General features: G+C 29.0%; 1 protein-coding gene across 13 annotated transcripts in view; it reads right to left on the minus strand.

The window, feature by feature from the left end:
* Positions 1 to 15,140, minus strand: part of LOC122855023 — a 90,728-nt gene that overhangs the window by 46,512 nt on the left and 29,076 nt on the right. For 7 of the 13 annotated variants that reach the window (XM_044156123.1, XM_044156121.1, XM_044156125.1 and 4 more), the window contains exons 3-4: positions 12,276 to 12,624; positions 11,801 to 12,190 (exon numbers count right to left, since the gene is read on the minus strand). In XM_044156123.1, the coding sequence (XP_044012058.1) occupies positions 11,801 to 12,190; positions 12,276 to 12,624 (739 nt within the window). The remainder of the gene's footprint in view (positions 1 to 11,800; positions 12,191 to 12,275; positions 12,625 to 15,140) is intronic. The other 6 variants (XM_044156131.1, XM_044156132.1, XM_044156127.1 and 3 more) reach the window with 3 other exon arrangements.

Raw genomic sequence — 15,140 nt, forward strand, 5'->3', positions numbered from 1 at the left:
GTGTGGTTTTTTTGAGATATTTACTGTCAAAGTTGACAACTTTAACACGCAAGGTATAGGCGGTACATCATATTTTTATTAATAACTTTTTCAAAACGCAACAGAAAACGTTAAATTTCTATCAGTTTGTAGTGCTAGAAAAGACAAATTTTTTATATAAATTTTTAGTATTACGTCTGTTGCGTTTTAAGAATAAATAACTTTAAAATTCAAAAATTTTGCGAGAAGCGCAGCACACAGACATGAACACAAGCATGGTTTCAGTATACGATGTAATCTTCGCTTGCTAGTGTGTAGCCACGCACACACATACTACTAAAGAACTTAGTTTTTTCATCAGTGGCGCCACAAAAAATTTTAGGACCCAGGAATAAAAAATAGCGTTATTGATATACGGGCCCTTCGTGGCATAAATATTGGTTTGGTGATGCGACTGGGAATCAACCTTAACAGAATACGGATAAACTTTATTATTACAAACTGACCTAACTGATAATTTACCTAATTAATTATTGCTACGACCGGGGTTCGAACCCTTCAACACGGGATTACTACGCTAGTACTTGACACGCTTGGCCATTGAGGCATTCGATATTTAGAACTAATTGCCTGGTCAGGATAGCATCAGGCTATCTCTATTATAACTATTGTAAAATTTACTTTTGCTTATTAAAAACCGGCCCTATGTACACAAATCAAGATATAGATAAAAAAAATATAGTTTTCTTAATATTTTTCTTATGTTTATATCTCAACAAAAAAAAAAAAACAAAGTTTTTTTACAAAAAAAATGTCAAGTATTCGAAATTGTCACTAATTGTGAGTATATTAATCAAGATGTGAAACCAGAAAGACAAGAAGGAAATATATTTTATACCACTCATGCATTGTAAACTCGATTTTACACGCGCCCTAACGGTGAGGTAAATTGACGATTATAGACACGTAAGCGAAACACCACTGTTATGTAAGCGAAACACTCGAGTTGCCTCTGTTTTTTGCGCCCCAACCGGTGTTTTTTTGACTCTGGTTGCATCTACCCGAGTAGAAATTCAGTTCAGGATATGATCAAAACTTGATCAGGCAACTTGAATTCAGATCAAATTTTGATCAGACAACTTGATCAAGAATTGATCAAAACGTAACGCAAAAATGGATCAAGACTTGATCAAGGTACCTAGTCAAGTCTTGATCAAGCTACCTGTTCAAGAATTGATCAAAACGTAACGCAAAAATGGATCAAGGCTTGATCAAGATTTTTGATCAAAAAGTGATCAAGAAACATTATCAAAAAATGATAAAAAATTATTTAACAAATCACTTTTTTTTTCTTTTTTTTTTTTTTTTTGAATCAGCTCTTATCATTCCTGGGATAGAGTTAGAGATAGATGTGCTGGAATTAAAGACAAAGAATATAATTAAGTAAATTTGCACAACTAGACGGGATCGAACCTGTGAACAACGGATTACTATTCTAAACGCACGCTTTAGCCCACTCGGCTACCGGACGATCGATGCAATGAATCGTTTTTTAATCCTCATATTTTACATTTACTCACAAGAGGCAAAAAGAATATGATAGATTCAGAGAAAGATAATAATTGGAAAAAAAATAATTGTGCAATATAATATTTATTCCTAAATAATTATTTTTGAATATATATTTTAATTAATAAAATACGAAATAATTTTTTTGTATTTATTTGTTAATTCGTAATAAAAAATTATGGATAGATATTGGAATGAATTATTTAATAGAAGAAATATTATACAGAGCTGTCATCAGCTCTACATTTTAAATATGATGAGACTAAGAAAATGTTGATCATAATTTGACCAGGATCACTTGATCAGGATGTGATCAAGATATTTGATCCTATCTTGAACAGGGAAACTTGTTTTAAAAAAATATTTATTTTAGAATATTTGGCTTGATGATTTTTTGATCAAGATTTGACCAGACTCACTTGATCAGGATGGGGGAGGGAAAATTGTTGTTAAAAAATATTTATCTTGAATCATCGAACTTGATGATTTATTGATCAAGATTTGACCAGGTTCACTTGATCAGGATGTGTTCAAGATACTTGTTATCTTGATCAAGTTAAATTGAAATCGAACGCAAAAAAATATCTTGATCAAATCTTGATCAGGCTTCCTGAAATAAGGTAACTTGAACTCAATTTTTGATCAGGATCGGATATCAAATCGGTCGAGCCTGACGAGATTTCCACTCGGGTAGTTTAGTGTTAAGTCTCAATTCCAACGACGTCGTATCACACACATACAAAAATGATATAAAAAAAAAAACACACACACAATTTTAGTCATCCAAGATTGTCCAAGATGACAGAATCAGATTTATCTACGTCAATTGAAAATTGTATTTTAAATAATGCACCTAATAATGTATATTTGTGTGTCAAGTTATGTAAAAAAAATATTTGTTAATAATAATATCAATATTACAATATTTTTTTGATTTAAAAAAAAATTTTTTTTTTGTTTAATATTTCCAACCTAAAAATATAGAGTATTTGTGACAGGCTGTTTGTATTCTTGAATTTTTTTTTTTTTTAATGGTGATTTTCATTACTTGTTATTGATTTTTAATTTAAATTTAATTTAATTCTATTTTATAATTTGATTAATTTATTTATCCTTTTAGTCTAAACGATCTAAATTTCACTGTTTCATTTTTTATCATATCAGGTCAGATAATTTTTTTTATTTTTAGTAAATATTTTAAACTTTAAATACTTTTTATTTGAATCATAGTGGATGTGTTTTTTTCTTATCTCCCCCTTTGGGCTTCGCGACGTGTTTCGCAATGTTAATTTATCTATTGTTTTTTAATATTTAATAACTTTATTATTATTTTTTTTTGTTTTAAGAAAAATAACAAACTACGATTATGACAACTAACATTTACAACATTTGACAAGTCTAGTTTGTGGCGCGTAAAATCTCGTTTACACTGCATTCATGGTATAAAATATCGTGTGTAACTCGAGTGGTAACTGTGTGTTTTATTTGATGCGCGCCTTCAAATAAAACACAACTTACCACTTTTGTTGCACAATATACTATTTGACGCATGTAATTAAGTCTGAATTATTGAAAAAAAAAATTTTAAACTTGACCCCACCTGGTTTTTCTGAAATAAAATTTCAGTATTCAAGACATATATTTCACATCAGGTGGGGTCAAGTTTAAAATTTTTTTTTTCAATAGTTCAGACTTAATTACATGCGTCAAAAATATATTTCCTTCCTGTCTTTCTGGTATCACATCTTAATTAATATACTCACAATTAGTGACAATTTCGAATACTTGACTTTTTTTTTGTAAAAAAATTTAATTTTTTTTTTTTTTTTGGTTGTGGTATCACATCTTTTTGTAAAGTAAATTATTTATAAAACAATTCATTTATGCAAGTTAAAAGTATTTTGGAGCTAAATTAAACAGTGATACAAATAACAACAAATAATAAAATTCTGCAGTGTTGCCAATTTATAAACACTAAAAAAAAGAGAGGTCGTAAGAAAAAGAAGAGAAATAATTGTAAAGTTTTACCAACTGAACGAAAAGACTGTAGTCGATTTGAGAAAAACGCATATCAATTTTGCTTTAAATATACATATATTACCGCAACGAAAAAATCTTTGAAAAAAAGCTAGACATCGATTTATGGGATTATTACCAAACCTCAGCATCCTCATTCAACTCTATCGAATTTTAATTAAATTTATAAAAATTCGAAACGGAAGGGGACAAAATATTTGATGTATAATAAGGCACGGTAGTAATAGTTAACATCATCACATATATTCTCATCAACACATATACATTTCTTTCTCATACTTGGCTTGATTATCTTATGAATATAACAATAACAAAGTATTGGAAATTTGAAATCTTGAAAAAACTATTATTTTTTTGTGAATATTCTTAAAATACGAATCCTGCTTTTATTAATACAAATAAGCTCACGACCTTTTTTTTGAGAATAAAGAAAAAATTATACATCATTATTTATTATCCGAGGTGCTATGCAATTGTTAATAAACAATTTTTGTCCATTGACGGACAAATTCTATCATTATCAATACAAACTAACCCATGACTTTTCCTTTGACAATAAAAACAAATTATTCTAAAATATTATTTTTTTGAGGCACCATGGAATTGTGCACCTCAAAATAGAATAATCTTTTTAAATAATTCTTCTTTCATCTTTGGAGAGAAAAACGTTGACTGATAATAGCAGAATTCGTACTTCAGTAGAAAATAATATTAAAATTGTTTATTAACGATTGCATGTAACCTCGAATAATTGTTAAAATTTATTCATAAATACTGTTGAATAATTTTTTTTTTATTCTTAAAGGAGTTTGAACAAAAAAACTACAAACAAGAAGTGTGGCCTAGTGGGCACCTCAATGCTGTTGTAAAAATTTATAAAATTTTATGCGGCACCCTTCACTTTTTGTTGCGTAGACGGTCTTGTTTTCCACCAATACATGTACGGTTGTGTGTATCAATATGCACACAAACATATTTTGTTACTTCCACTCCTTCACTCTTTGACTTTTTTTTTTTTTTAAACAATGATTGTTTAACTTTTCAAGAACACGGTAAAAATTTGATATATGTTGTCTTTTTTTAACATTTTTCGACTTTCCCGTAAACGTACACGTTAAAAGTTGTTGACTTTAAACATTAATAACTATTTTACTAGCAAGTATAACCTTCTAAAATTTTGGCATAAGATGGATAACTATTTCATAAACCTATACTCTAAAAATTTAATAAGGTCTGTAAAGTTAGCACATACATTATAGTGCGTTTTTTGTGCGGTAATCGTAATTTTTGTGGGTTTTTTTTTTTTAAATTGTGCTAGCTTACACTGAAAGCTAGCAAAACTTTTTTAATAGTCATCTAGTCTTAATGTTATTAGGCTCAAAATTATGTGCAAATTATGTGTGATTTGTGTGAAAAAATGAATTAAAAAAAAAAATTTTTTTGTCATTTTTTATAACATTTTTAAAAATTAACAAATTAAAGCTAGCACGACTTTTTAAATACTGATCAGATCTTAATGTAAGTAGGCCCAAAATTACGTGCAAATTATGTGTGATTTATGTGCGAATAAATAAATTTAAAAAAATAATTTTCTTTTATTTTTTATAACATTTTTGAATATTAACAAATTAAAGCTAGCAAAACTTTTTTAATAATGATAAATTTAGGCTCAAAATTACGTGCGAATAATATGTGATTTATGTGCGAATAAATAAATTTGGAAAAAAAAATTTTTTTAATTGTTTATAACATTTTTAAAAAATGACAAATGAAAGCTAGCACAACTCTTTTAATACTAATCAGATCTTGATAAAATTAGGCCCAAAATTACGTGCTAATTATGTGTTACTTATGTACGAATAAATAAATTTGAAAAAAAAAAGTTATTTTTATATTTTATAACATTTTTGAATATTAACAAATTAAAGCTAGCAAAACTTTTTTAATAATGATCCGACCTTGATAAATTTAGGCTTAAAATTACGTGCGAATAATGTATGATTTATGTGCGAATAAATAAATTTGGAAAAAAAATTTTTTTAATTGTTTATAACATTTTTAAAAATTAACAAATTAAAGCTAGCACAACTTTTCAAATACTGAATAGATCTTAAGGCGGTATGTCAAAATATTGAAAAAAAATTTCTTCTCCCAGATTTTGATCAAAGGACGCTTAGTTTTTAAGTGAAATAAAGATCTATTTTATCAAATTTTTTTTGTAAATTTCTACCACGATTTAAGTGAGATAATTAGGGTCAAAGTTGACAACAATTACCACTTTTTACACATGTATAGGAAGCATCGGCACGTTTTCTCTTTTATTGAAAAAACGCTCTCACAAAAAACCTTCATTTTACTACAGCTTATACTTCTTTAAATTACGAAGATAATAAAAAAAAAACCATTGATTCCTACCACGGATTTTGAAAGTTATTAATTATATAAGACGAAAATTTAGAGTCAAAAAGTACCGGGTGAAGCATTGAAAATCTGCTAAAGTAGATTAGTGTGTGTAAATACGAGCCGCCCACACTCATACTTCTAAAGACGCGGCAGTAAAGTATAAAAATTTTAGACATTAGGGGGCGCTTATTATTTTTTTAAACTTTGGTTGTCAGAGTGCCCCGTTGCACCTAAAGAGTCGTCCTACTTTAAGATTTACATACCGCCTTAATGTAAGTAGGCCTAAAATTACGTGCGAATCATGTGTGATTTATGTGCGAATGAATAAATTTAAAAAAAAATTTTATTTTTATATTTTATAAGTTATAAATTATAACATTTTTAAATATTAACAATTTAAAGCTAGCAAAACTTTTTTAATAATGATCCGATCTTTCACATAATTGCACATAATTAACACATAATTCGCACATAATTTTGGGCCTATTTTTATCAAGATCTGATTAGTATTTAAAGAGTTGTGCCAGCTTTCATTTGTCATTTTTTAAAAATGTTATAAACACTTAAAAAATTTTTTTTTTCCAAATTAATTTATTCGCACATAAATCACACATAAATTGCACTTGATTTTAAGCCTAATTTCATCAAGATTGGATCATTATTAAAAAAGTTTTGCTAGCTTTAATTTGTTAATTTTTAAAAATGTTATAAACAATTAAAAAATTTTTTTTTCCAAATTTATTTATTCGCACATAAATCACACATAATTTGCACTTAATTTGAAGCCTTGTTTCATCAAGATTGGATTATTATTAAAAAAGTTTTGCTAGCTTTAATTTGTTAATATCCAAAAATGTTATAAAATATAAAAATAAATTTTTTTTCCGCCACGTCGACATAGAAAACACTCGAAATCACACCGTCAACAGGGTCCCAAAATCCCTGTTTTTCTATCGATACGCAAAGGCAGTGGCCAAAGATAGAAATACCATGCGCAAAACATCTGCATCGATGAGCAAAATTTTTTTACATCGAAAGCCATCTAGCGTCAGACATTTTGCGCGCTGGAAGTCATCTACCGGGAGTACGTGAACTATATTTATGTGTTATTATTATTATTATTATTATTATATTATCATTTATATACATATTATTTTTTTAAATATATTCATGGTTAGGTTAGACTCCATATGTCAACTGACCAAAAATAAAAAACAATTTATACATATGTGAAATTATCATTAACTTGTTTGAAAACTTGTTTTTAAAATTATTAAAAATGTGTAATGAATAAATAGAAATCTATGATTATTTACAAAAGTTAGTGGATGAAGCTGATACCATTGTCTTAGACATGTTGCCTGAAAAATCCAAATCAAAATGTCAAGTTTACATATGACAAATTTATTCAATGGACATATGACAAATTTATTCAATTTATTTATAATTTAATCAATCCCAGAAAATCACTGAACAACAAATGTGTGAAGATGGCTTGTGTACTTAAAAAGATTATAACGTACTGTTTGTTTTGAGCTAATAGCTATGCATTGATTGACTTGTAATGCTGATGATAATAATTTTGACTCTAAAGCTAGCACAGTCTTATGACGAACATCCCAATTACTATTACTTGACATGATGTCTTCCACAATAAATAAAAATAATAGTGTGAACCAAAAATTATTTTAATAAAAAACAAAAAAAAAAAATATAGTCAAGTCCCCCAAGGTGCACCCTAAGTGTTACGTAGGATTTTTTATTTTTTTTTTTGTTGTTTGATTTGTTTTTTCATTTTGTTGTAAAATAAATGACTTTTTTTTTTGTTTTGTTTTATTTTCTAATGTTGTTTATTTCTGTTGTTTAATAAAAAAAAAAATAAACGACCGAAAAATTTCAAAAAAATATCGGAGAGTCTACAGATAAAGCGTCGTCGATTGAATCATTGCCGGATCCGATGCGTCAATATTTGAAATTGGGCCCTATCGAAAAATGGAAATATAAAATCTAATAAGGCCCAAAAATTGAAAATAAATATGATAATTGCTTTTGGGAAGAAAAAAAAACATAAATTTCATCTAACATCAACTAATTCGGTTCGGCGGTTCAAAAAATATCTTGCAAAAACAAATTCTGACACTACATTTTGTTTAATAAAAAAAAAAATAAACGACCGAAAAACTTCAAAAAAATATCGTAGAGTCTACAGATGAAGCGTCGTCGATTGAATCATTGCCGGATCCGATCCGTCAATATTTGAAATTGGGCCCTATCGAAAAATGGAAATATTAAATCTAATAAGGCCCAAAAATTGAAAATAAATATGATAATTGCTTTTGGGAAGAAAAAAAAACATAAATTTCATTTAACATCAACTAATTCGGTTCGGCGGTTCAATAAATATCTTGCAAAAACAAATTCTGACACTACATTTTGTTTAATAAAAAAAAAAATAAACGACCAAAAAACTTCAAAAAAATATCGTAGAGTCTACAGATGAAGCGTCGTCGATTGAATCATTGCCGGATCCGATCCGTCAATATTTGAAATTGGGCCCTGTAGAAAAATGGCACTATCACAACTGAAAAGGGCCGAAAATTGAAAATAAATACGATGATTGCTTTTGGGAAAAAAAATGGCACCTAATGGGCTTCATAGAAGCCAATTCGATTCATAACTTTTATTTTTATCGCGAAATAACAAAAAGTCACACGAAAAGTGAAAACATAAGTGTCCTACGGAACACTAAAAAAGGTAAACGTAACCTAATTTATTAAACAACGTAAGAATGTCAAGGGGCACAACGTTGATCGCTCAATATCGAGTATCGACATTATTGTCTCGTGTTTTCCATGTCGTTTGTGACGAAAAAAAGTGTACGACACTCGGTGCCAAAACGGCGATCTGTGCATGGCGGATATAACCTTGTGGAACGATTATATCGCAATGCGCAAAACGCCGTTTTGGAACCTTGTATCGAAATATACTATTTTCAAATTTATTTATTCGCACATAATTAACACGTAATTAGCACGCAATTTTGGGCCTACTGACATCAAGAACTTATCGTTATTTAAAAAGTTGTGCTAGCTTTAATTTGTTAATTTTTAAAAATGTTATAAAAAATGGAAAAAAATTTTTTTTTTTAATTTATTTTTCCACACATAAATCACACATACGTTGCACGGATTTTTGAGCCTAATAACATTAAGACCAGATGATTATTAAAAAAGTTTTGCTAGCTTTCAGTGTAAGCTATCACAATTTAAAAAAAAAAACAAAAAAAAAAAAGACCTGGTAACGTTTGTTGGGGCGTGTGGCCCGCGTTACCCGTTGAAAATTAAAAATTTTCAATACTCCGGCTAGGGCCATGATTATTTCAAATTATTGCTGAAATATAATTTAATGGTTTATCACCAATAACATTACTCGAATCAAGGCTTTTTTTTGGAGCCTTATAAACATTTTATTTCAACTCTATGATGACATTTTTTGGTCCGTTTTTTTGATTTTTTTTTCGGCGAGTCATAACTTTTGTTATAATCAAGATAGGGAATTCGTATTAGGCTCAAATTATGCGCCTTAAAAAAATCTAGTGACGACATTGGGGTTTTTTTTTCTCTTAATAACAGTTTTCAAGCAGAAAAATTAAATATCCGAATTTTTTGTCAAATTTTGAAGTTTTTTTTTTTTTTCTCAAAAACTATTATAGATAGGGGAAAAAACCATTATGCGGGCGATAGTTTTTTGAGACGCATAATATAAGCCTTATACGAAGTCTCTCTTTTGATTTCGCGTTGAGTTATTCATTGCGCCGTTTTTCAGTTTTTTTTCGGCGAGCCATATTTTTTGTTATAATCAAGATAGGGAGTTCGTATTAAGCTCAAATTATCCGCCTCAAAAAAATCTAGTGACGGCATCAGGGGTTTTTTCTCTCTCAATAACGGTTTTCGAGAAAAAAAATTGAATATCGGATTTTTTTTTTCAATTTTATAGTTTTTTTTTTGTTTCTCAAAAAACTATTATAAATGGAAAGGAATTTTGCAGAGCGAGCGATAGAGTTTTTCGAGACACATAAATTAAGCCTAATATGAAGTCTCTACTGTGATTTTGCGTCGAGTTATTTATTGTGCCGTTTTTATTACTTGTAAAATTTTCACATAAAAACGTATGTACTGTTTTAAGTTACATGAATAATAATTTAAGAATAATGAAATATAAAACAGAAAAGATTTACGAACAAAAAACCTTTGGTGATAAATACTCTCTGATGTATAGTTTAGACACCACAAATTTTTAAGTAAGAAAAAAAATTTTTTCAAAATTTACATTTTAATTTTTTGATTAAAAACTATTATCAATAGAGCAAAAAACCTATTACGCGGGCGATAGAGTTTTTTAATGCGCTTCTTTTGAGCCTAGTACGAAGTCTCTCGGTTACTTAGTTCGTAAGTTATGAGCGTTTTTTTTTTTTCGCCGATGAATTCAAGACTGCGGCTGAGCCTATGGCTCCTAGCCTCCGTAAAAGCACAAAAATTACGAATACCGCACAAAAAACGCACATAATCCGCACGTAATTCCTGACGTAGTCCGGTTTGATTGTGCTATAATGTATGTGCTAACTTTACAGACCTAATTTAATAAAAAGTTAAAGATAATCGAGTGTTGTTCGTACTCCCTTGAAAAGAAAGTCATGAGCTTATTTAAGCCAATGATGCAGGATTCGTACTTTAATAATGATTTTAAAAAAAAAACTGATTATTCTAAAAATTTTAATTAACAATACTTTGTTATTGTTAATTATGTACAAATCTTGATTTTATTAGTACAGGTTCGCATGCCCTATTCAAAAATGAATCTATCGATTTTTGTTTTTTGTGGTTGAATTTTTTTTTTTTTTTTTCAATTTTTCATTATGTTTTTATGTATATCACTAGATTACTATTTTATTTATAACAGTTCAATTAAATTATAGTAAATCATTTGAAGGTTATAGGCATTAATATTTTTTGACAAATGAAATGTTGTTATATTCACATATGTCAACGCACACATACATATGTATATGCAATTAGCGCTTTCTATATCAATTTATACGACATGCACGTGATCAATCTAAACCTCAATCAAAATGAGCACAAATTATTGCGGCAATCAATCTTCAAATAAAAGCCAATCAAATTCAAATTTCAGGCGGCAAGTTTGAAAATTATCAAGCGCCGCCATGACACCAAAGCTTTTTTTTTTATAGGATACTAACTTTTTATCTAATTTCTTTTAAGAGATGACCATTTTATTAAATTCATATAGTTTAATAAACCATTTAATAAATCAAAAATGATGACGTCACGGACCATGCATATAATCAGCATGGAGTCGATGGAATTAGAATAAAGCAAAGTACTTGTTCTTTTGGAGTACCTTTGGAGAACATTGGAGTGTCATTAATAGTCTTTGGAAATTGATAGTTTAATTGTTGTCGATAAACTAAAATTTAGGTATGCAGCCTGCCTGATCTCTTTTATTTTTGCAATCGAAACACAATTTTTAGATAATGGATTTGATCCAAAAATTTTTATTAAGAATTGACCTATTAATTATAAAAATAATAATAAAATTTTAATCAGATGTCCACACAACCAGTTGGCGTATGCATACATAATTTATGAGTAGAAGTATACGGAAAGGCAGAAAACCATTGCCCAGCGCATTTATTGATAAAGGTTGCTTTCTTCAAGCGCTTTATTTATTGCACCAGTTTTTTTTCTTCTATTTTATGGAATGTGATGATAATAATTATTAGAAAACATACCCTCGTATCAATCCTAAGTGGTTGCGAAAGCTGTACATGTTCTTGTTTAATAGATATATCAGTTTGCAAGATGGTCTGACAAGGTGACTGAGGCTGGGAGTGACCCAGCCGAATTTTTTTAAAAGGCGGTGCCTCCTGCAATGATATATCAATAGCTCTATTACTGTACTGGTCAACAGTATTTTCCATAAGTCCACGCTGGTTACGTACACTTGTTATGTGGTACTCATTGGCACTAGCCGGTGATGAGACCAGTGCCACCGAGACTGATGGTAGCAAAGAAATACGGGGACGATCACTACGTCCAAGGCTGTAGTCAGTTGTGCCCCCTCCAATACCAACTTGAGAAACTGGACAGCTGTTGACACTTATTGCTCCTCTCTCAGAAACCTGCATCAACGAAAACGATTTTAAACGTTATGAAGAACAGTACACTATGCTTTGATTGCATACAAATAAATAAAAAATGGCGCACATTTGATGTAGCATTTCTGTAAGAATCAACCCTCGTGTATGCCGTTAGGCCACTTGAAGGTGGTGAGGTTTGATCAACCGATGCGGAAGATGATGCAGAAACAGACGGTTGAGGATAGCCATGCATATAGCGAAGACCGCACGGCACTGGTACGGTCACGAAATTACTATTCGCCGTGCTAGCAATAATACTTCCCGGTGTTCCGGGGACACTTACATTTCCAGTTGGAACGACTCCGTCACTAATGGAAGATGCTGCGGAAGAAGACGTTTGAGGATAGCCACTTCCGCCTACTGTCCGAGGTGATACTGGACTGTTACTTTTAAGGTTGATGTAATTCTGAGCTGATCTGAAACAAATTTTATTTCAAGTTTTAAAATCAATTAATTAGAATCAAATATCGAGAAATATAATAAATTATTGTGTCGATAGACATGATTTTGGGTAACGTTAACATGTATTTGACAATACTGCGCGCTATTCAATATCGACACCATAATTAAAACATTTTCTTTCATGAACGATAGAAGGCGGTATGTAAGTCCCAGGGTAGGACAATTCTTTGGGTTTAAAGAGGCACCCTTGTAAACATAGTTATAAGAAATAATAGGCGCCCCCTAATGTCTAAAATTTTTATACTTTACACTGAGAAAAAAAACTTCTAAAATACAGAACTTTTGTTCTTGCAAAAAAAATTCTTGGATTATGGAAAAATTTTCTTATATTAAATAAAAAACTTCTTAATTCGAGAACGAAAAATTTCTTGAATTGTGGAAATATTATCTTGAATTATAACAAATACGTCTTGAATTATAAAAAAAAAAATTCTTAAATAATAACAAAAATTTCTTGAATCATGGCAAAATGTTCTAATTTTTAGAAGTAAGGTTCTTGGTTCATGGCCAAATAGGTCTTGAATCTTACAGGTCTTAAGTACAAATACCTCTTGAATTATAAAAAAAAATTCTCAAATAATAACAAAAATTTCTTGAATCATGGCAAAATGTTCTAATTTTTAGAAGTAAGGTTCTTGGATTATAACCAAATAGGTCTTAGATTATAACAAAATGTACGCGATTTTAGAAGTAAGCTTCTTGGTTTATGACGTATTTGTTATAATCCAAGAAAAATATTGAACACATCAAGAAAAACAATTCTTTTACATAAATAAATATAAGAGAAAAAGAAAATTATGTTAACAATCATTTTTTTGATTGTTTTTTATTACTATACGAACTTTGTTAGTTGAATTTTTTTTTCTTTTTGTATCAGAAAATTATACCTCATAAGTGACTTGAACTCCTGGCACTAACAACGCTACCTAAATCTACCTATTCCAATTCCGACGCTTTACCGACTTAACCACGACGCGATTATATATACGACTACGATTGTATTCTCCTTATGATACCAAATTTTTTTATTTAGAAATTCAAGAAATTTTTCGTTCTCGAATTAAGAAGTTTTTTATTTAATATAAGAAAATTTTTCCATAATCCAAGAACTTTTTTTGCAAGAACAAAAGTTCTATTATTAAGAAGTTTTTGTATTAGTTTTAGAATTTTTTTTTCTCAGTGCCACGTCTCTAGAAGTATGAGTGAGGGCGGCTTGTATTTACACACACTAATACTACTTCAGCAGATTTTCAATGCTTCGCCTGGTACTTTTTGACTGTTTTTGACCCTAAATTTTAGTCTTAAATAATTAATAACTTTTAAAATCCGTGGTAAAAATCGATCATCGTTTTTTCAATAGAAGTGAAAACGTGCCGATGCTTCCTATGCTTGTGTGTAAAAAGTGTTAATTGTTGTCAACTTTGACCCTAATTATTTCGCTTAAATCGTGGTAGAAAATTACAAAAAAAATTTGATAAAATAGATCTTTATTTCACTTAAAAAATAAGCCTACTTTGATCAAAATCTGTGAGGGGGATTTTTTTTCCAATATTTTAACATACCGCCTCAAATAGTAAAAAAATATTTTAAAAAATATTATAAAAACAAAACATAAATTTACGTTTGATGTCCCCGAAAGTCTCAATTTTACATGAGCTGTTGATTTATTTATCATAACTTTACTAATCAAAAGACGTACAATATAAGAAAAATGGCAAAATTTTAAAGTATGAAGTTGAATAATTTGCTGAATAAAAAAATAGTTAACATACGCATATCAACTGTTAAGATACGTATGTTTCATGTTAATATATCATATCTTTAATGGAAACTTATCAGCCACCGCCCATTTAAACATACCATATGTTAACATTAAACAGGATATAATATGTTAACTGTTAACATATCTTTCTCTGAGTGCGGGGACATTAATCGTAATTTTATATTTTGTTTTTATTTTACTCGTTTTGTTTAACTAATTATAATTTATGAAAATTATATTTGTACAATTATTCTATTTTAATTTAACGGTGAATACCATGATGAAATAATATAATTATTAATTAATAAGAAATTAATTAACAAAAAATTAAAAATATAAGAAAAAAAATACAATATAAGGAATTACAAATTTTCTGGCATATAAATGAATCAAAAATTAAAACATATATATTAGACCTATTCAAAATTATTATTTATTCATTTTTTTTTTGCCTCCCACCCCATTCAATTGTTGTTTTAGTCGAAAATAACAATTTCTACGAAGGGATTTTTTTTTTTGATTTTTTTTTAAGCGCTTCATCAAGAAACAATAATTCCCATTTAATTAACATGTGATCATTGTCTATAAATTATTAAAACTGTGATAACTTTTTCAGTTTTTGAGATAACTACTTGAATAAGGGCTTATTTTGAAGGTTATAAAAACAGCTTTCAGTTCTATATAAAAAATTTTTTTTTTTGATAATAT

Source organism: Aphidius gifuensis, linkage group LG4 (assembly GCF_014905175.1).
Source record: "Aphidius gifuensis isolate YNYX2018 linkage group LG4, ASM1490517v1, whole genome shotgun sequence".
Classification (NCBI taxonomy): Eukaryota; Metazoa; Arthropoda; class Insecta; order Hymenoptera; family Braconidae; genus Aphidius; species Aphidius gifuensis.